Source organism: Puma concolor, chromosome E2 (assembly GCF_028749965.1).
Source record: "Puma concolor isolate L17-30 chromosome E2, mPumCon1.1.hap2, whole genome shotgun sequence".
Taxonomy (NCBI): Eukaryota; Metazoa; Chordata; class Mammalia; order Carnivora; family Felidae; genus Puma; species Puma concolor.
In genome coordinates, this window is record NC_141681.1 from 53,055,029 (window position 1) to 53,076,596 (window position 21,568).

At 58.8% G+C, this 21,568-nt stretch overlaps 1 protein-coding gene across 2 annotated transcripts; it reads right to left on the reverse strand.

The window, feature by feature from the left end:
* Positions 1-762: 762 nt before the first annotated feature.
* On the reverse strand, positions 763-11,445 carry MEIS3 (Meis homeobox 3). 2 transcript variants are annotated; one of them, XM_086690225.1, is made up of 13 exons: positions 11,119-11,445; positions 9,258-9,439; positions 8,923-9,082; positions 8,777-8,827; positions 7,770-7,820; positions 7,438-7,536; positions 5,034-5,145; positions 4,702-4,847; positions 3,713-3,789; positions 3,437-3,495; positions 3,247-3,330; positions 2,824-2,886; positions 763-902 (listed from the first exon to the last, which is right to left on the reverse strand). In XM_086690225.1, the coding sequence occupies exons 1-12, from the start codon at positions 11,128-11,130 to the stop codon at positions 2,837-2,839; spliced, it is 1,083 nt and encodes a 360-aa protein (XP_086546351.1). In that variant the 5' UTR covers positions 11,131-11,445; the 3' UTR covers positions 763-902; positions 2,824-2,836. The 2 variants fall into 2 exon arrangements, with proteins under 2 accessions (XP_086546351.1, XP_086546350.1); XM_086690224.1 differs by having other exon boundaries at positions 7,438-7,587; positions 11,119-11,444.
* Between the last annotated feature and the right edge of the window lie 10,123 nt (positions 11,446-21,568).

The window sequence follows — 21,568 nt, forward strand, 5'->3', positions numbered from 1 at the left end:
AGATAACCAGGTGTCAGACACAAGCCAGGGCGTCAGGAGGCCTTGGGCCCTTCTGTTCTCTTTTGGGGTCCAGTTAACCAGACCGCCTTCACATCAATGTCATCGTGAGGTCCAGTCACTCCTGTGGCCTCGCTGCCAGCCAGCGGAGCCCCCTTGCTGACCTGTCGCCAGCCATGCTACACAGGAGAGCCCTGTTTTGAAATGCCAAGAACCGCCCAGCAGAGTGTAGTATACCAACCTATAGAATAACGAGCTAAAAAAGAAGTTGGCGTTTTAAACCACAAAGCCATGGGTGGGAGCGCCGGAGGAGAGCGGCGGAGAGAGCGGGAGGGGGTGGGGAGGGAGAGAGAGTATCAATTATTATTATAGTCATTCAGGTGCTTCAAATTGATGAGTATTTGAATCTCAAAAGAGACACAAGAAGTCAGATCGGTGGCTTTTTGTTTTTAAGACTTTATCATTAAAAAAAAAAAAAGTAGAAGACATCAGTGAAGGGAGGTAGGGCAGAGAAGGGGAGGGAGTGGGCTGGAGGGTGAGGGGGCCTCTCCCAAATGTCGGATCCAGCTGACCCTCCTTCCCTGACAGCCCCAGCCCACCTCCAGTCCCTTCTCTAGCCTGGAGGCAGGGGGATCCCCACCCACCACCTTCTGAAGACCCAGGCCCAGGATCTCAGCTTGGGTTCGAGGCAGAGGTGAGGGCAGATGTGGGGCGCGGGGCCTGGAGGCCTTGTCTTTGTCCTTGAGAGCCCCTCGAGTGGGCGCTCAGGCCCCCATGTCCCGGCGGGGCCCCAGGGAGGTAGGCATTGCGTTGGGGGCCTTAGGAGGTGGGGTCCTGAAGTCAGGGGGCCAGGCAGGGACCGGGACCAGGTGTGAGTCTGGCGGTCACAGTCCGGAGGCTGGGGTCTGTGAACAGGGGACAAGAGGCCAAGTCAGGAAGTGGGGAGGGGTCTGGCTCCACATCAGCCCCTCTGTGCACCCCCACCAGCCCCATAGCAAGAGAAATGCAGAGGGAGGGAGGGAAGGAAGCAGAACAGAAATGGAAAAGGGAGACATAGAGACAGAGATGGAAAAAGAGACAAGAAGACAATTAAGACCAGGAAAGAGAAAGGAAACCAGGGAGAGAGACGGACCAAGACCCCTCACCTCCCCGAGGTTCTCCTGACATTCAGACCAGGCCACACCTGTCCTCGGTGGTCAGGGCAGAGCTGAGACCCCCACTGACCTCCCACTGCCAGTCCCTGAACAAACCTGCCCCTCTTTCCTTCCCAGGCTCCAGTCCCCATGCCCCTTCATGCCTAAGTCCTCCTAGGTCTCCACTCCCATCTCCCAGCCTTTCTGTTGGACCTGAGTTCATTACTCATCCACCCAGCTTGCCAGTGCAAGCCTAGCCCAGTCCTCCCTTCCCCTCATGGCTGTGACTGGGTCGGGGGAGCAGGGTGCTCTCTCATAGCTGTGAGGCTTCTAAGTGCACTGGGCCTTTGCATATGCTGTTCTCTCCTTTCCTGCCTCGCTCCTTCCATTCTCCTGGTCTCAGCTCCAAGTCCCCTCTTCCAGGAAGTCTTCCCTGAACCCCCCAGCCTGGGTCTGATGCCCCCTCTGGGCTCCTTCAGTTCTTGGGTTCTGTCACTCCAGCTCTGCCCACTCTGGGACATCACTGTCTGAAGACAGGTCTGTCTCCCCCACTGGACAGTGAGCCCTATGGGGGCAGGGTACAGAAAGGCTCAGAGAATGTGCATTAAATGAATGAGTGAATGAGTGAATGAATGAATGAAGCAGTGCTAAAGTAAAGACTTTGGCTTTCAGAGTCTTAATACAGAGAGAGTCAAGATCTGATTTGTGTTTTAGAAATTCCAGGAAGCCTCTCAACCCTGGGGCTTTGCACATGCTGTTCCCTTTGCTTTTCTGAGCCAAGTGAACCTGCCCAAGTGACCTCTTCTTAGCATCACTTTTCTCCTCTGTAACATGGAAATAAGAATAATTCCCCCCCCCAAATTTGGGGTTTTTATGAAGACTAAGTGGGAAGATGCTCTAAAGTCTTAAGACCTGGGAGCATAAAAGAATGCACCCTACTACCTTGCCCCCCTTGTCTCCCCATTGGATCCCTATTCATCCTTCAATACCCTACCCACAAGTCACTTCCTCTATAAAATATTTCCTAATATCTCAGGGATGAGTGATGTCTCCCTCCTCTGAGGAAGCTGTGTTAAATTGTTTTCGCTGTTGTTCTGGACTGTCATTCGTTTCTGATGTCCACTTCCTCACAAGCCCAGAATCTTCTCAAGAGCAGGATCCTACCGGAGGCTGGTCAGGATGTGGAACGAGGGTTTAACATATGTTGGAGGTGTATGAATGGATAGGTGGGCAGATGAATGGGTGAGAAGGTAGGTGGGTGAGTGCATTCTAGGTGGATACGCGAGTGGGTGGACCAATGGGGAGGTGGGTGGATGAGTGGGTAGATGTATTTTCTGATGAAGACAGGTAGTAGTTGCCTGTGTAGATGGATCACGGGGAGGTAGGTAGCTGAGCGAATGCATGGATAAGTGGGCGCATGTGTGGTTGGATGGATAGGGAGTGGATATATTTTGGATGGGTAGTGTGTAGGTGGGTGATTGATGGATGGATAAATACAGAGACGGGTGAATGAGTTGATGGATGGATGGATGGACAGATGAATCATCTTCCCACTAAGCCTTGGGGAACCCTCAGTTCAGGGACCCCTGCTGACCCTGCTCTGGGTTGGAGGAATATTGGAATCTGGAGTTCTTACCAAGGTTTGAGAGCCACACGACCCCCAACCCAGTGCCCCTAGACATTGGACACTTACACTTGTCCTGAATCTATAGATAATGCCACTCTCCTTCTAAGTTCAAACTCATCCCCATCGGCCCTGGAAGACAAAAGAGGAGGGTTAGTGGTTCTTCACCAGACATCCCCATATGCCCCTAAATCCCTCCTGCCTGCTCCTTCCCCAGGGGATCCGTCTATCCGGACCGACTGAGTCATCATTTAAGAAAGGACTGGTCCTTTGAGGAAAAGTAGAGCCTTCCAATGGATGGGCAGAGCCTGGAAGAAGCGAATTCGGCTAAGAAAAGGTGGGCATCTGGAAATGTACAATTGTCTCCCCAGCTCCACTGTTATGCGAATGAAGTACTATTCCTGAAGTTAATCCCAAGAGGTGGGGCATCATCATTTAGAGGAGGGGCCTGGTGTGTTGGGGGCGTGGCCTAGTTAAGGGGCGGGGCCTTACCTGGAGGCCTGACTGTCATGTGTGGCTGAGCTTCCGTATAGCTCCCCATGGGCTGGCCCTCTGGGCTGAAGGCTGCACTCTGCCCTGCGAGGGAGGTTGAGGGGTGCAGGCTGAGCCCCAGGGTGTGCGGGTCCCAGCCTTGACACTCCCGGGGGAACACTAGACCCTCTCTCCCGCTTTCTCCCTGTACCTGTGCGGTTGGATTGATCTATCATCGGCTGCACGATGCGTCTCCGGGCGTTAATGAACCTGGGAGGGGGTCACGGAAACAGAGGGAGGTGTAAAGAGGGAATAGGAGAGAGGCAGCAGTGAACACCCGAGACAGAGCTGGAAAAGAGGACGGGGACAGGGGAGGGGAGAAGAGAGGCTCCCAGGGGCTTCGCGGCCTCCGTCAGCACCGCGGACAGCGCCCGGCCTCCCACCCCGGGCGGGCCCACGGACCGCGCAGGCCTCCTAGGTCACTCACCAGTTGTTGACTTGCAGGATGGTGAGCCCCGTGTCCTGCGCCAGCTGTTTCTTCTGCTCCTCCGAGGGGTACGGGTGCTGTGGCCACCAGCAAGAGTCACCCTGCCTGCCCAGCTGCCATCTGACCCCCCAAGGCCTGGCCCCATGGGGATGGGGAGCCCAGGCTGGGGCAGGGCCAGGAGAAAGCTCGTCTGAGCTGTTCCACGCTCCCCCAAGGCCCAATGGAAGGAAGCGGAGAAGCCAAGCTTCGGGCAATTATGCCCGTGAGCGCCCCCGCCTCTTCCAGCAATTACAGGCTAATTGGCCAGCTCTCATTAGGGAGACCGAAGCTGGGGGTTCCAGCACCGGAAAGGAGGCAGAGCCCAGCACCAGCCCTCTTGGAGTTTCTGTCACGGGTTCCTGTGTGTGTCCTTCCCTGTCCCAATCCCTCTCCCTCTCTCAGTCCCCCTGTGACTCTCTCCCTGTGTCTACCCTGCTCTGATCCAGTCCACCCCACATCTCTCCATTTCTCTCTTTGTTTCAGCCTCTCCCTGACTCTCTTCCTGTCTCTATTCCTCCCGCCCCCCCCCCCCCCAAGCTCTCCCCACGAGGCAGCGCGGCGCACTGGTTAAGGCCAAACCGCCTGCTTCCGAACCCACTTCTGGCTAGAAGACCTTTGCACAATGGAGCCACCCACAGCCCTATCCTCGCAGGCTTTGTTTTGGCCAGACGGTGATGACCGATGGGGGGAGGGGAGTGGGGGGAACAAACGGGTGGGGGGTTGAGGTCAGGACTGAATGAGTTCAGAACCCTTAGCAGCAAGCACCTGACATACAGGGAGCACTCATGGATGCTTGATCCTGCCAGTCCCCCTCCCCTTGAGGTTCGCCCTCAACATTTCCCCTGTGCCTGGATCTCCCATCTCGGGCTCTCTCTCGGGGCCTCAGTCTCCACAAGGCCATTCGCCTTCCCTCTCTACGCCCACGCTGCCCCTGGGCCCGGGGCTCTCACCGAGAGGTGCTGAAACAACCAGGCCCTCATGATGTTGGTGGCCACCTTGGGGAAGATTCCCCTCTTCTTGTGCCGCCGCTCCTGGTCCAGCTCCTCGTCCTCTCCCCCAGAACTTGGAGAGGCCATGCTTGTGTCTAGTCCGTCTCCTGGGGGAGGACAGGCATGCCGTGCTTGTGGGCAGTAGGGGGGGGTACCAGAGAGACCCAGAACCCTCACCCACGAGACTGCTCCACACCCCAGTCGTCCTTGCGCCTGTGGAAGTCCTACTTGCTGTCTAACTCCAATCCTCAGACTGACTCCCACACTTGTCCTCCACCTCCCAGGCTTCTTACCTTGGTCACTGGAGTTGTCCCCACTCTGGGAGGCCAGGCCCCCACTGGAGGGACCGGGGGTCCCCAAATGTACGGACCCGCTGTCCTCATGGTCTCTAATCCAAGTATTATTCTGGAAAACAAGAGTTGGAGGTCAGCGCCAATGTAGCACAGTGGCTGAGACCAGGGGCTCTGGAGCTGGGACCCCTGAGTATAAATAGAGCCTGTTCCTGCCTCTTTCCTGGCTGTGTGACCTTGGGCAAGTCGCTTCACCTCTCTGTGCCTCTGTGTCTTCAATGGAAGACAATAAACTCTCCCCACCTCGCAGAGCAGGGTGAGGACTCAAGGAGTTAATTTACATAAAGACACATAGCAATCACCCGGTGAAGAGGCGTTTATACAGATCTAGGGCACCTTATCTGAAATCCTTGGGGGCCAGCAGTGTTTCAGAATTCAGAGTGTTTCACATTTTTATTTATTTTTATAATTTTTTTTAATGTTTATTTTTGAGAGAGACAGAGACAGAGCGTGAGCGGGGGAGGGGGAGGGGCAGAGAGAGAGGGCAGCACAGAATCCGAAGCAGGCTCCAGGCTCTGAGCCATCAGCACAGAGCCCGACGCGGGGCTCGAACCCACGGACAGCGAGATCATAACCTGAGCCGAGGTCGGACGCTCAACCAATTGAGCCACCCAGGCGCCCCTTATTTATTCATTTTTAAAAGTAATCTCGAACCCACCACCCCGAGATCGAGAGTCGCGTATACTGTCCCGACGGAACCAGCCAGGCGCCCCAGAACTCTTCACGTTTTTAGACAGTAAATCCATGCACACACTGCGTATTTCATAACACCCCTAGGGTCTGGGACTTCACCTCGTCATCAAACTCATTAACATTTCTGCAGCAAAACGGATGAATATTTAACGAAGTGGAATAAATAAAGGCTATAAATAGCCCCTCGTTAGTTCAGGTCAGATTTTGCTGTGAAATGAGTTTGCGCTAAACTTACGGGGGATAAAAAAAAAACAAAAAACCAACTTCCAGTTTTCAGAGATTGAGGGGGGTGGTTCTCTGAGTTGCCCATCAGGGAAATTCTGGGTTGTGCTTCCTCTATCCGAACTCCAACACACTAGGAGGCACTTGAGAATGCCTTGGATGTACCCTCACCACCCCCACCCCCACTCTGCCTCCCAGGAGGCGGACCCACCCACACAGACCGAATCAAGACCTCTTTGGCATTTTGTTTGAGGGATCAGTTCAACTGTTGGGAGGCAGATTGGGTGGGTTCAGCTCTTGTTGAACCCCCAGGGTACCCCCACCTGCCCCACTGATTGCCCTTGACCCCGCTCGCTGCTTTGTAAACAGTCCCTCCCCAAACGGCCCAGTGTGGGTGCCTCCTCTGTGTCCTGCGGGGGCTGAGCTGGGGACGCCGCCGCTCAGAGAAGGTTTCTGAGGCTTTGGTATGTCTGCATGGAATTGTGCGTTCGAGCGCACTGCGGGCGGGCGTGCAAACTGGAGAATCATCAGTCTGAAGGCTTTGGAGCGTGGCTCCAGGGGTAGCCCCAGATCGGATGGGATGCTGGGGTGAGCACCCACATCGGTGTGCCTGAAGCGGTCCTGAAACTGTGGTGTGGCACGCGTCAGTGTGCTCGCGTCTCTGCCCGAGATGGGATGGTTGACCCTGGAGAGGGGGCGGCTGTGGCGTGGCTGTGAGCTACATGGGCACAGCTGGGACACGCGACAGGATTGGAGCATGGCTGCATCACTCTTTGAGACGGCCAGCTGGCTGTGTGTGACTATCACAGGGCCCCAGTTTTCTAAGTTGGTGGCTGTTGTTTGAGCGGCCGGTTGTCCCGTTTGTGAGACAGCGTGTGTGGATTATGACACGGGCGGCTTTGCGACTCTGTGGGGACGGATGATCGGCCTGGGTGTGCATCGGAGGCTGTGCGAAGACGCGGGACACGGCTGGGCCCCTGAGTGGGTTGTAACCGGCCCCACCGTGGGGCTCTTGCTCAGCAGGTGCAGATGAGGAGTTGTGGGGCAGAGGGTCCTCGGGGCCCGTCTGTGTCTGCTGCGTGCGGCACGCCTGGGTCTGTGTCATTGTGCTGTGGCCGGGTGCCAGTATCCGGGTGCAGGTATCATGTGGTATCACCGTCGCGGGTGTCGGTAGGGTGTGTGGGCGTAGCCGAGTCTACGGGTGGTCTGTTGGCGCGAGTGTGTGCCTGTGCGTGTGTGCGCGCGCATGCACCGTCGTCCGGCCGTGTCCCGGTCTGTGTAGCCGCCGCGCCAGGAGGCACGAGCCCTGTGGTCCCGCGTGTCTGACTGTGGCTGAGTCTGGGTGGTGTGCACACCCCCACGCTGTAGCCCAGCTGTGCCTGCTCACGGCTTTGGTCGCGGGGTGACGCCTGGTGCCCCATCCCCGGCCCACCTGATCTGGGAGGCTGGGGCAGGAGGCCGGGTAGTCCTCGAGATCTTCCCTGCAGCCGCCATCCCGATCCTCGATGACCAAGTCGATGGGCATCTTTCCCTTGAGGCAGGTGATGTAGCGGTGACAGAAGTTGTCGCACAGGTCGTGGACCTGGGGGGGCACCGGGGTACTGGGGGGGCCACCCGGGGGCCAGGGCTGGGGTGTACAGGGACGGGGGCAGCATTCGGCTCCAACTCCAGTGGGCGGAGAGCCTGAAGGAGGGATGGAGGGGGCGAGAAGAGCAGGGATGGGGGGGGACAAGCAAGGGTGTGAGGGGAGTGGAAAGCACTCACCTTCTCCAGCTCCAGCAGGTGGAACCGGAGCACCTGAATGGCCTGTATCATCTGCAGAAGGAGACAGGAAGGGACGGGGAGGGGGGAGAGGGAGGGAAGGAGCGGGGGAAGAAAGAGAGAGAAGGAGGGAGAAGGACGAGAGGAGGAGGAGGAGGAGAAAGGAGAGAAAAGGAGACGGAGGAACGGGAAGAATGAGATAGGATGACAGAGACAGAGGACAGGGAGACAGAGGGAGACAGAACCACAGGAGCAGAGAGCAACAGAGACAGAGACCCAGAATTGCGGGAAGATGGAATGTTAGAGAGTCAGAGACGAAGAGAAGCAAGAGGGGCAGAGACAGGAAAGGATCCATCACAAGAGGAGAGAAGGAACGTACGCTATAATGGAAATACCCCATCTTGTCCCCTGCTCCACTTCCCACCCTTTGCCTGCAAACTACATTTCCCAGACTCCTTTGCCAAAGGGTTCGGCCAATAGGAAGCCCCGGCGGGAGCTGGAAACCAAAAGGAAGAGAGAGGCCAGGGTATTTCTCCTTCCCTCTCCTTCTCCTTTCTCTCCTCTCTCCTCTCCCCTTTGCAGCCAAGTCCCTGCCCTCATTTTGGGGTAGGCTCTCATCCTGACTGATAGAACAGCCAATGCCTATTGAGTCTCTGTTCGGTGCCAGGCACTGATCTAAGTGCTTGCCTCTTTTTAGCTCATTATATCCTCACAACAGCCCTACAAGATAGAAATTGCTACTAGCTAGGAAACTGAGGCACAAGGAGACGCAGCTACTTGCCCTGGTTCACAGAACTAGTGAGTGGCAGAGCTTGGACTTGAACCCAGGCCATCGGTCCCCGTTCTCAAGCTCTTGGCTATAGTCATTGCGAACGGGCAAGAACGATCACTATTTGAGAAAGGGGGTCAGGTGATCTCCTCTCCGCTCCCACAACGAACCCCAGGGCTGTGGAGGGCAGGACAGGAGACCCCTGCGGAGGAGGGAGCGTTGGGGAGGGCCCAGATCTCACCAGATTGTCCAGCTCCGGGTTGGAGGAGAAGAGGGGCCTCTCGGAGCGGACCTGGAAGGAAGAGAGAAGCCAGAGAGGGCGCGTCCTGTCTCCAGCCCTCCTCTCCTCACTGGCTCTCCTGGCTCAGAGCAGACGGGGGTGCCTACCTGCTTAGCAAAGGCAGCAATGTCCTCGTTGAAGGAGTCAGAGGAGCAGACGTCACCGCCTGGAGGTGTGCCCAGCCCAGCCCCGGCCCCGTCTCGGGGCGAGCACGTGGCCAATTCACATTTCTCAAAGACCAGGGCCAGCAGCGGGAAGAGCGGGTGTCTAGGGGAAGCAGGAGAGAAGGCTCATGAGGGGAGGCCAGGGGCCTGGGGAGGACGGAGCACCTGGGAGAAGAAGGACAGGAGACCCAGGGGAAGAGATGGAGAGATCAAGACAGTGCGAGAGAGTCAGAGACACGGAAGAGGGGGCCCACATCCCGAGAGCTGTCCCCACTCACCCATAGATCTCGTCCTTCTCCCTCCTCAGGCCATCACTGTCCAAGCCCGGGGGCTGGGGTTGGGGAGGCCGGTGTGGGCCATAGGGCCCGGGGGCTCTCGGTGCCGCGGCCACTGCCTCCGAGAAGCCAGCCAGGGTTGCAGTGCCGTCCACGATGCCTGGGTAGTGAGGCAGCTCATCGTACTGGGGGGGGGGGGGGCGAGAGGGAGAGAGCCCCAGGGAGGCGTCAGGAAACCTCCCTACCCTGGCACCCAGGAGATGCTCTCCCTGCCCTCAGGAACCAGCCCTTTCTTTCCCTGTGTCTGAGTCCAGCCGCCTTGGACCCCGGATGTCCCACGGGGCTGTCTCTTTGGGACTGAGAGCCCTGTCCCACGGTCTTCCCTTATACCCCTGGTCTGTGAAAATGTCCCGTCAGAGATTCTTGGTGTGTGGGCAGGAGGGTCCAGAGGAGAGAGACTGACCCAGGTCTCAGGTCTGAGGGTGAGGGTGGGGGTCAGGGATCAGCTGGCTGGTAACTGTCAGCTCCTCCCAGAGCAGGGACAGGAGGGAGGAGGGGAGAGAGCCGTGGAGAGATCCCGAGAGAGAGTCTGGGGGCAGGATGCAAGACAGAGACAGAGGTGAGGAAAGAGAGGGATGGAGGGGAGGAGATACAGGAGGGGGAGAGAGAGAGAGAGAGAAAGAGAGAGAGAGAAAGAGAGAGAGAGAGAGAGGCTCACTCCGGGACCCTTCCCATAAAAGCAGCACATCATTTATGCATATATGTGTGTGTGCACTGTCCCCTCCCTACTTCAGTTTCATCTCACAGTTGTCAAATATGCACATCTGAGTGTCCCTTAACAACGTGTCACACCCCACCCCGCCTATGAACCTACCCCCTCCCGCCAAGGCCCAGGACTGAGTGGGTGAGCGAATGAATGAGCGACCGAGACATTCCGCGCATGCGTGCATGAACGACGGAGGCACGGAGCACAGCGCCAGGCACACGTTCCGTAAACACTTGTTGAACCGAGTGTAACCCCGCGCAACCGCGGCAAACCCACCGGTGCCACCCGCCGCAAGGAGAACGACTGTCATTACAGAAGCGCGCGCGCGCGCGCGCACACACACATACACACACGCGCGCGCGCGCGCGGCGGGGGCCAGAGGGACCTTAAGCCACTCAGGCCAAACCCTCTCCTTGGGCAGGAGGAGACTGAGGCTCAAAGAGGCCAAGAGACTCAGAGGCGCGCGAGCCTTCCTGCCGTGGGGCGCCCTGGCCCCTGCGGGATGCCAGGCTCCGCGTGCGTGGGTCCCTCTCTCCGTCTTTCTCTTCGTCGTCCTCTCCTAACTTCTCCTGAGCCCCAAAGTTGAATCCCGACTGTTCCCCGCGGTTCCTCGCGCATCCTAAGATGTGCAGTAAGGGTCTTCCGTCCTGCGTGTTCCCACCCCCTCCGCCCCCAAAGGTGCGTACTCACCTCCTCGCCCGTCTCCTCTGATCTCCCCATCCCCAGGACCATGGAAGCCCGGCCTGGCCAGACCCCCCACCCCCCCACCCCCCTTCTCCCGGCACTGTCGCCACCCCGACCCCTCAGGAGGACTTGGAACAAAAGTAGACCGCGGGGAAGGACTGGGGAGGGCAGAAGAGGAAGGAAGAGGTAGGATAAAGGACCTGAGATAGAGCGGGAGACCCGGGGGCGGAGAGAGGGGAGCGCCGGGGCAGACAGGAGACAGGAGGAGACCCGGGGCACAGGCAGGGGAGGCAGAGAAAGAGGTGGAGGAGAGGGCGGAATGGGCCGACGGGGGCCGGAGCGCCGGGGCGGGGGCGGTGCAGGGCTGGGGTGCGCCGCGGGGCTGGGGCGCCGGGCGCCCGCCCTCAGACCTACCCTCCGGGCCATGGGCTGACGCCGGCGGCAGCTCCCGGGTCCCTCCAGGGCCTGGCCGGCGGGGCGGGCGCAGCCCGGGGCAGCGGCCCCCGACGGGCCGCGGTGCCGACGCCAGGGGGTGGGGCAGGAGGCTGGGGGCCCGGCCCCCCCACCCCCACCGTCGTCAGTGGCCGGCGCCGGGCCGCGCGGAGGCTGCGAGCATGGACCCCGGGCGCCCTCCCCACCGCGGGGGTCACGGCGAGGGGCTCATGCCGGCGAGGGAAGGGGTGAGTGGGGCGGGGGGGCGGTCGCCCGAGGCCCCCTCCCCAGGCCCCCAGTTCCCTCCCCCGGGGCCCGGGAGGATCGGCAGGGCTGGCGGAGGGGGTGGGGGGATGCCGAGGGGGGAGCGGGGGTGGGGGGCGCGCGGGGGGTGGGGCGGGGAGGGGGCCCCGGGCGGGGGAGGGGGCGGCGGGCCAGGGGAGGGGAGGGTGATGCTGGCGGCGGGGCCGCTCGGTCTCTCCCCGTCTCCCGGTCTCTCCCGGTCTCTCCCTCTCTCTGCGGTCACATCCGGAAGTTCCACATCGAGATGCTTAACCCGCTGTCCGCCGGTGGCTGGGCCGCGGGCGGGGCGGGCGGGGCGGGCGGGGGCGGCCGGGCCCCTCCCCCCGCGCCGCCGCCGCCGCTCCCGGGGCCGCCTTTGTGTCGGGGTCTCCCCGGGTCGCCGGTCCCCCGGCGCCCACCCCGGCCCGCCCCACTCCGCGGCGCCCTCTCCCCCCCCACCCACCCCCGCCCGGGCCTCCTCCGCCTCCCGCCCGGCGGCCGCCACAGGTCTCTGTCCGTCGGCCGGTTCCCTGCGCTCCCCGCCCTTCCCTGCTCCGGCCCGGCGGGGGCGGGGACGGGGGGGGGGGGGGGCCGGCGCCGCGCTCCCCCGCGTCCGCCCACCGCTCTCGCTTTCTGCCCATGTCCTTCCCTCTTTGTCTCTCTGTCTCTTTGTCTCTCGCTCTCTTTGTCTCTGTCCGTCTGCCTGCCTCTCCCTCTCTCTCTCTCTGTCTCTCTAGCAGACAGATCAGACCGAGGAGAAGACCCCATAATTTAGTTTCTCTTCTTGCTCTGGGCCCCCTAACTTCCCTCCCCTGGGAGACAGGGATGCTCATGTGCCCGGGTGTGAGGCCATCTGCGTGTGTGTGTGTGTGTGTGTGTGTGTGTGTGTGTGCGCTTGCGTGTGTCCCCGGCTGTGTCTGTGTGTCTGGTTGTGGGCCCATGCCTGGGGATGCGGGTGTGTTTAAGATTTCCAAGTGCTGTTTCTGTCTCTGAATATGGTGAGTCTCCGGGTTGTGGGTCCGCGGGACTTTGTACACACGGAGGCTGGGCCTTGGACCATCCGAGGGTCAGCCCAGGCGCCGGGTGTGCGCAGGCCGGGGGGGTATCCCTCTGTCCCCCCCCACCCCGCCCATTTTCGACCCCTGCCTTTTACAGGACGCCCCCCCCCCCCCCGCTCTCAGTTTGTGGATTCTCCAGAGTTAAGGGTAAATCATGTGCTGCTCACATATCTCGGAGAGCAGGCCCGCAGTTTTTATCGGATTCCTGGAGGATCCGGGACCCCGACAGCCTTTGCGACTAGTGTTCTAATGAGATATGGCAGGTTTCTGCGACCGAAATTAATACCGAGCCCCCACTGTGTGCTGGGTGGTGTTCTGGAGACATAACAGGGGGAAGAGACAAACTTCCTCTTCCTGGAGCTCCCGTTCTATCAGCGATGGCGAGGGAGAGAGAGAACAGACCAGTAAGTAGATGCGTAAGTGTAGAATAATGCCCGGAGGTGACAAGTGTTCTGAGAGAAAGCAGGACAGAGGAGATGGTGTAAGCTGGACGGGGAGGGCCTCAGAGGGGGTGACATCTGGGCAGAGACCCAAAGAAGGGGACGGAGGGAGCCGTGTGCACCTCGGAGGGAAGATCACCCCAAGCAGAGGAACAGCAGGTGCAAAGGGCCTGGGGCAGGAATGTGCCTGGTGTGGCGGAGGAAGTGAGGAGGCCAGGGAGGGCAGGAAAGAGACACCTGGGATTCATTGTCTCGCTGGCTTGGTGTCCTCAGAGTCCCCGGGGGATGAACGAATGGGTGTCAGGAGGCCCGTGAACTCCCTGAAACTGTCAACGGTGGGCTCGGGGCCTGTGTGCTCCTTTCCCAGGGAAACGGCCCCGTTGTTTTCCTCCTGTTGTCACAAAGGGGGGTACCAGACCCCCAAAAGTTACCAACCGTCACTCCCGAGAGACAGCACGAGGGAGAGAGGAGATGACATGAGATCCAGGCAGAAGGGGGCAGAAACTTGGGGGCAGGGGACAGAGATCCAGGGAGGGGGGGAGCCCTGGGAGAGGGTCGGAGGCAGCACCCCCGCTGGGCTCGCTAAGGATATTTTTATGACCCTCATAAACAGCTCTGCTCTGCCGCAGTCCGCTTCTCCGTCCTCCGGGCTGGTGGAAATGAAACCAAACCACCCAGGCCGCGGGCAGGGGCGAGACAGCTGGAGCTACAGCAGGAGAAATCGGGGCAGAACTTCCCAGCCCGAGGGCTTTGAGGAGGGCGAGGACCATGGCCCTGGCCCCCTCGCCCCTGGGAAGGTCCCCTCCTCTCCCCCCACTGCCCCAGGGCCCAGCTGCAACCCAGAACCCTCCAGTCACTCTCTCCGGAGACCTCACTCTCTCTGTCCTACACAGGATCTCTGACCCTGTCTGTCTCTGGGTCCCTGACTTGTCCTTGGACCCCTCTCGGCACGCCACGGCCCTCCCGCCTGGCCACCTCTGGGTCTCCTCCAGGAAACCTGGGGTCCAGAGCCACCTCCGACCCTTCTCTCTAGAAGCCTCAGTCTCCCCATCTACTGGGTGGGCAACGGGCTGGGGGGGAAAGGATGCAAGCAAAATGGTTAAACCAGGGAGAGCCGGGCCCCCCCGGGGGCCTTGGCTGAACCTGGGGTCCCCTGTGCCAGGGGGCGCTCACTGCCCTTGAAGCTGCCCCTCGCAACTTTCCCTCGGGTGACGCTGGCCCTTTAAGGGAGGCGGAAGCGAAGGGGGCCCAAAGGCTTTTAATCACTGCCACACACCCCGCCCCTCAGATAGGGGTTTTGGAGCAGAAAATTAATTTAAATCACTTTTTAATTAAAGATGCAAAGCTCTTCTGTCTGTCCCCCTCCCTCCCCTGCCTTCAGCTGAGGTTCAGGGGTCTGGGCTCCCAGCCTCGCCTTGCTCCTGGGGAGGCGGGGAGGCCGAGGTCTCCTCCCCAGGCTGATCCAGAAAACAAAAAGAGTGACCTGATGTGACAGCCCCAGTGGGGAGTGTGTCCTAACTGGGGCGGGGTGCCCCTGTGAGGCCAGTGAGGGGGTGTGACTTGGAGACCGGCCGAAACAGCCAGGAGGGAGTGGGGGAGGGGGGGTGCCCGGACTGAGCTACAGACAGGGGTGGGGGTCCCAGGCGGGGACAGAGATGGAGAGGGGACAGAGACAAGAGCCATTTTTTCCATTGCTCTGAGCTCAGGGGACGCTCCAGTCCCACAAACGAGGAAGAGGGTCTTTGACTCTTGGGCAAAAATCTTTTTAATTAAAGAGAGGGGGGAGATGTTGGCAGGGAGGAGAGAGGAGTGTCTGCCGATATCTCACTGCCCTGCCCCCGGCCTGTCTGTCTGTCTCTCTCCCTCTCTCTCACACACGCACACACACACACACACACACACACACACACACTCCAGTCCCATCACCCTCTGACCTCAGGCCCCGTGGGGCTGCACCTCCGACGGTGACATATGGACCCCCAGGGAGCGTGCAGCTCTGGGTGCGTGTGTCTCAGGGTGGGCATGGACCCCCCACGTGAGCCCCGAGCCCTGGGAAGACCCTCCCCCTCGGCTCGGTCCTCTCTGGGGGCTTTGCCCACAGGCGGCTGGGATCCCCAGGGGCCCCCAGCCATCCCCACGGTCAGCTCCGAATCGAGGGAGGGGCCCCTCTGTCTTCTGTTGTGGTCCTACAAGCTCTCTGCCTCAGTTTCCCCTCCGGCAACAGCTCAGCGTCGGTCTCTCCCGCTCTCTCCCTCCTTCCTCGCTCTTGGACCCTCTGCAAGGATCTGTGTCCTTGCTCAGGGGCGGGGTTGAAGGGATCCTACAAGAAGGTTCTCTGGGTCTCTGCTTCGGTCTTGGGCGTGGGTCAGGTGTCTCTCCCTCCATCTTTTCGGCCTTTGTGTCCTCACCTCTCTCTTTTCCTGTCCTCCTGCGCCCCCCCCGCCCCCGCCCCCGCGCCCTGGGTTTCTGCCTTCCTCTGTGTCTCCCTCACCCCCCCCCCCCCCGGGCCCTTCACGGATGCATCGCCCGAGTCCCCAGCGCCTCCCCTGCGTGGCTCTGGGAGAGGGAAACATTTATCTTGGCTGCAGGCCCCCCTCCCCGCGCCCACCCCTCCGCCCGCCTCCCGGGCCCATCCATCACTGGAGCTGGCGACTCGGGCGGCTCATCTGTCACTGACGCCTGCCGCCCCACCGAGCAATCATACCATTAGCCATGGCTGACCCGGGCGGGGGAGGGGCGCTGGCCACGACTCCCGACCCCCCCCCCCCACTCCTGTCTTTCCGTCCCTTCCCCTTCCCTCCTGTTCCTTCCAATCGGCTTTTCTCTGCCAGCTTCTCTCCGTGTCTAAGTGTCCGCTTTCTGGGTCTCGTCCCTGCCCTTCTCCTCCCCCTCCACCCCTCCCTCCTCCTCTCCCTCTGGTCCCCCGGCTCCCTCTCTTTCACCACACGCCTCCCTGTCTTGAGTGTGTGTGTGTGTCTGTCTGTCTGTCCGTTTGGCCGTCTCGGGTGTCTCTCTCTCCAGCTTTTCCTTTCTCTCTCTGTCTCTCTTTGTCCGGACGATCTCTCTGTCTCCCTGTCTCCATCTCTCTCTCCCTCTCAGTCTCTCCCCCGTCTCTGTCTCTGTGGCTCCCTCACCCCGACCTGCCCCCCCACCACCTCCCTCAGCGCTGCGTTTTAAAGTCTCTGGGATCCCCCCTCTCCCAGCCCACTTCCCTGTCGCCTTCCGTCTGTGTCTCCGCTTTGTCCATGGCCCCCTCCTCGTTTCTGTTCCTCTTCCCTTCCAGCCCTGTGGTCCCTCTTCTACTGACCTCACCTGCCCCTTTCAATCCATCATCCTTGACATTGCTTTCCCTCTGCCTCCTGGGGAGAAGGCAGCACAGAAGGGGGGCCAGCAGTGGGGGGGCGGGGGGAGCAAGGGAGAAGGTGCCTTGGGAGACAGTGAGGCCCGGGAAGGCCACCCCTTCTCTCCCCCCAGCCTTGAGTGCCCGGAAGGTCTCCCCGACTCCAGTCCTCAGGGGGACAGCAGGGGCCGAGGGGGGGGGGGCCTGGAGGGATGGTCATGTCTCCCCTCTGGGTGCCCACGCATTTCCCCACTGGACGAGGGAAGGCGGAAGGCCCCGTGGGCTGTGCTGTGACCCAGCAGCCGTCCCCACACTGCCACCTGCAGCCCACAATGAGTGCGGTCTCTGGCCAAGGCAAGAGGTGCCGGGGGCCAAGTCCCGGAAGAAGCCCAGAGTTAGGAGATAAACACCCCACTTTCCTCACCCTGAGGCTGGGCACCCCAGAGAGCATTCCACACCCTCCCTGAGTGGTCCCAGCAGGATTAAGACCCTGTGTGCCCGCAGGGGGAGACGCGCCCATCAAGCCACCCTTCACGATTTCCTTCCCTCCAGCGTCTCCTGGAATCACCTCCCGGATACGCCCCTCGCCTCTCCCTCTTGACTTGGGCCGGCTTCTGTGGAGCCCAGCCTCAGACAGCAGCCAGGCAGGGACGTGGGGGGGGGGTGGGCCCAGAGGGTGGGCGAGGGGAAGAGAGCGATCCCCTGTGAATTATATCTGCCCACTTGGCCAGGCTGTGGTGCCTGAGCCGTTTGGTCTAAACACCGGCTGCGAAGCTGTTTTTCCGATGAGAGTAGCATTTAAGTCAGTTGACTTGAAGTAAAGCAGAGTGTCCGCCATAATGTGGGTGGGCCTCGCCCCATCAGTTGAAGGCCTTACGAGAGAAAGACCGAAGTCCCCCCCCCCCCCCCGGAGGAGGTGGGAAATCTGCTTCCAGACTGCCCTCCAGCTTGAGCTGCAATGTCACTGCTTCCCTGGGTCTCCAGCCTGCTGACCTGCCCTGCAGACTTTGGACTTGCCACCCCTCCCAATCACATGGGCCAATTCTTTTCTTTTTTATGTTTATTTTTAAATTTTTTTTTTACTTTTCATTTAATTAATTAATTAAGTTATTTATTTATTTTTATTTTTTCAGTTCACATATATACATGAGACTTTAACTTGTTTTATTTTATTTTATTTTATTTTATTTTTTTAAATTTTTTTTTCAACGTTTATTTATTTTTGGGACAGAGAGAGACAGAGCATGAACGGGGGAGGGGCAGAGAGAGAGGGAGACACAGAATCGGAAACAGGCTCCAGGCTCCGAGCCATCAGCCCAGAGCCCGACGCGGGGCTCGAACTCACGGACCGAGATCGTGACCTGGCTGAAGTCGGACGCTTAACCGACTGCGCCACCCAGGCGCCCCATATTTTTTTTTTTTTTAATTTACATCCAAGTTCGTTAGCATCTAGAGCAACAGTGATTTCGGAAGTAGGTTCCTTCATGCCCCTTCCCCCGTTAGCCCATCCCCCCCCCCCACAACCCCGCCAGTTCTTTCAAATAAACCCATCAGGGCGCCTGGCTGGCTCCGGCTGGTGCAGTGTGCGACTCTTGCTCCCCGGGGGTTGTGAGTTCGAGCCCCACGTTGGGTGTAGAGATTCCTTAAAAAGGAAATCTTTAAAACAAGCCTATCTCTGTTGTCTACACATAGATGGTTCCGTTTGGAACCTGTTGGTCCCATTTCTCGGGAGGACCCCCGCGAGGAGACCTCCCCAGCCTCCAGCGCTGTGATCATGGGAGCCATGGCCAAGAAAGAAACAACAAAAAAAGAGTTCAAGACGTGGCACCCATCAGCTGATGAACGGATAACCACAATGCCGTGTGTTCGTGCCACGGAAGAGTATTTACCCATAAAAACGAATGAAGTTCTACTGGCGCCTGTTACCACGTGGATGGACCCCGAAAACCCCGTGCCGTTTATACGAAATCTCCGGAAGAGCCAAATCCATAGAGACAGGAAGTGGATTCGAGTTGACGGCGCCTGGGTCGCTCGGTGGGTTGAGCGTCCGACTTCGGCTCAGGCCACGATCTTGCGGTTCACGAGTTCCAGCCCCAGATCAAGCGCAGAGCCCGCTTTGGATCCTCTGTCCCCCTCTCTCTGCCCCTCCCCCACCCGCTGGCGCGCGCGCGCGCTCTCTCTCTCTCTCTCTCAAAAATAAATAAACATTTAAAAAAGAGAGAGAGAGTTGATTAGCGGTTGCCAGGGCTGGGGAAAGGGGAAAATGGGGAATGACTGATAAATGGGTTTGGGGTGTCCTTTTGGGGTGACGGAAAAGTTCTGGAAGCAGGCGGTGGTGAATGCACCAAGTGTCGCTGAATTGTGCGCTTGCAAATGGTTCAGACGGTAAAATGTTAGTCCGTTTTTATCGCAATCCAAAAGCAATGCGTTCGAGGTGTAGAGACACACAGACCATAAGGGACAAGGGGCGCCGGTGCATTGGCTGGAGAGATGGCCCGTCAGTTTCCTTCAGTGGCTGTCACCAATTAGCACCCCCTGGGGGCTTACACCAGCACGGCTTTGTCCTCTCACAGTTCTGGAAGCCGAGAAATTCCCAGATGGGTCTCTCAGCCAAAACCAAGGGGGCAAGTCCCAGATCGGTCTCTGAGCCAAAACCGAGGGGGCGGCGGGACCGTGTCCCCACCAGAGGCTCGAGGGGAGAATCCGTTCCTTGCCTCTTCCGGCTTCTGGAGGCTTCCGGGGTTCTTTGGTTTGTGGCCCCATCACCCCGATCTTGAAGGCTGGCATCGGCAAATCTCTCCGCCCCCCGTCTCCGCTTGCCCACCTCCTCCGTGTGTCGTCTAAGCTCCCTCTGCTTGTCTCTTACAAGGAGGTCGTGACTGAATTTAGGGTTCACTTGGATCATCCAGGGTGATCTCCCCGTCTCAAGACCCTTTATTTGTTTGTTTGGTTGTTTGTTTATCTACTTTTGGGAGAGTGCAAGCAGGGGAGGGACAGAGAGAGGGAGAGACAGAGAACCCCAAGCAGGCTCTGCACCGTCAGCGTGGAGCCTGACGCGGGGCTCGACCTCACGAGCCCGCAAGATCATGACCCGAGCCGAAGTCAGATGCTTAACCGGCTGAGCCCCTCCAGGCGCCCTCCCTGCCTCCCAGACCTTTTACTGGGTCACACCGGCAAAATCCTTCTCTGTCCTATAAGGTGACATTCACGGAGTTGGGACGCGGCTCTCTTTGGGGGGCAGTATTCAGCCTACCAGGAATGGCCACCAACCATCCCTCGACTCTCTTTATGCCCACGCCCCACGGATCAAGAGGCGGCATCCGCTTGCGTTCCCCCGCGGCAATCTTGTGACCGGCTTTGACCGACAGAATGTAGTCGAAAGTGACGCGAGCCATTGTGGTGGCTTCTACAGTGGCTCCCTTGCAACCTGGCCGCCGCCACGCCAGAGAGAGGTCGGTCTGGGCCACCCCGGGGAGGAGGGGGGCCGCTGGAAGAGAGACGGAGACCTTTGGAGACAGAGAGACGGGGAGAGACAGCAGCGCAGGGACACGAGGCCAAGGAATCGTCAAGAAAGTCACGGGCTCCCGGCCACAGGCCTGGCGAGGCTTTGAGCCACACGCGTCGGTTACCTCAGACGCCAGTCCCGCGGGGCCTGCAGATAACTGGGACCCCAGCTGACACCCGGCCGCCGTCCGGGGACAGACCCCGAGCCAAGACCACCCAGGTCAAGCCACAGAGCCCACGAGAACTAAGTCGCCCGCGGAACCGTGGGAGATGCTACTCACCCGTTGCTTCAAGCCGGTAAGTTTTGGGAGTGGCTTGTTACGCAAGAGTCGAGCAGGGCAGGGGGCCTGGAGGCTCAGGGAACCGCGGGTGAGGAGTAGGACACGGGGCAGTTGGGGCGGGGTCTTAGGCGGAAGGTCTTTTGGGGGGAAACAGGCTAGAATGTTCGGGAGAAACAGGCCAAGCACTCGGGCGGGGGGGGCCGTTTGGAAAGATGAGGGCGAGGACGAGTGGGTGTCGAGTTCGGGTCCCGCCGGGGCCTCGATCTCAGAACAGCGGGTGTCACGGGTCCAGGACCCTCGGGCATTAATTTCGGGGTCGGTTTCATCCCCCACCACTGTTCTGATTGGCCAGAGTTTCCCGGCAGCCGCTGGGCAGGCTTCCTCCAAGGTTTCTGCCTTAGACGTTGCTCACGGTGCCTCGACATCCGCTCTCCCACTTTCCCCCGAAACATCCCCTGAGATTTTAAGCGTGACGACTCCGTCCTTCCGGTTGGAACGATGTCACGGAGGTGAGCCATCCTGAGCCAAGGGGATGAGGGCCATCCTGCGGGCACTATTCACTTCACACGTACTTCCTTCTCTAGGCAATCAGCAGCTCTGTTTGGCAAAGAGACAAGCCCAGAGAGGTTAAGTAACTCGCTCGAGGTGGCCCAGCTTGTGAGTGGGAGAGCCGGGATGTGAACCCATGTCGTCTGACTCCAGGACCAACATCTTTGAGTCTGTCGAGTCCTTAACCAATTCGAAAGTCTGGATTGGTTACAAGCCCCGTCCTGGGAAAACGGTCCCGCATGTGCCGTTTGTAGGCAAGCGCAGAGAGTTCCCGAAACCTGCAGACTCCGGCTTGAGAATCCTCATGTAGTCTGTTCCCTGAGCACCTGTCTGTGGTCTTGGGTGCACACGGCCGAGCGTGACTGGTTCCACAGAAGCCGAGTGTACACGTCAGCTTAGACCGTGTGATGCTGCCGTAACAAACATCCCCCAAATCTCTCAGCCGACGGAAATACGCATTTCTTTCTTTCTTTCTTTCTTTCTTTCTTTCTTTCTTTCTTTCTTTCTTTTTCTTTTCTTTCTTTTTTCATTCCTTCCTTTTTTCTTTTCTTTCTTTCCTTTCTTTTTGTCTCTTTCTTTCCTTCCTTTCCTTCCTTTTTCTCTTTCTTTTCTTTTCACTTTCTTTCCTTCCTTCCTTTTTCTTTCTTTTCTTTTCATTCTTTTCTTTCTTTCCTTCATTTTTCTTTTTTCTTTACTTCTTTCATTCTCTTTTCTTTCTTCCTTCCTTTCTTTCTTTCCTTCCTTCCTTTTTCCTCTCATTCTTTTCTCTTTCTTTCCTTCCTTCCTTTCTCTCCCTTTTCTTTTCACTCTTTTTCTTTTCTTTCTTTCTTTCTTTCCTTCCTTTTTCTTTCTTTTCTTTCTTTTTGTCTCTTTCTTTCCTTCCTTTTTCTCTTTCCTTTCTTTTCACTTTCTTTCTTTCCTTCCTTCCTTTTTATTTCTTTTCTTTCTTTCCTTTCTTTTTGTCTTTCTTTCCTTCCT

Excerpts from the sequence above, each read along its gene's own strand:
- MEIS3 (XM_086690224.1), bottom strand. Across the intron at positions 9,083-9,257 it reads GAGAAGGACGAGATCTATGG|ACACCCGCTCTTCCCGCTGC; the intron begins GTGAGTGGGGAC and ends TGCTTCCCCTAG. Across the intron at positions 7,821-8,776 it reads ACCCGGAGCTGGACAATCTG|ATGATACAGGCCATTCAGGT; the intron begins GTGAGATCTGGG and ends CTCCTTCTGCAG.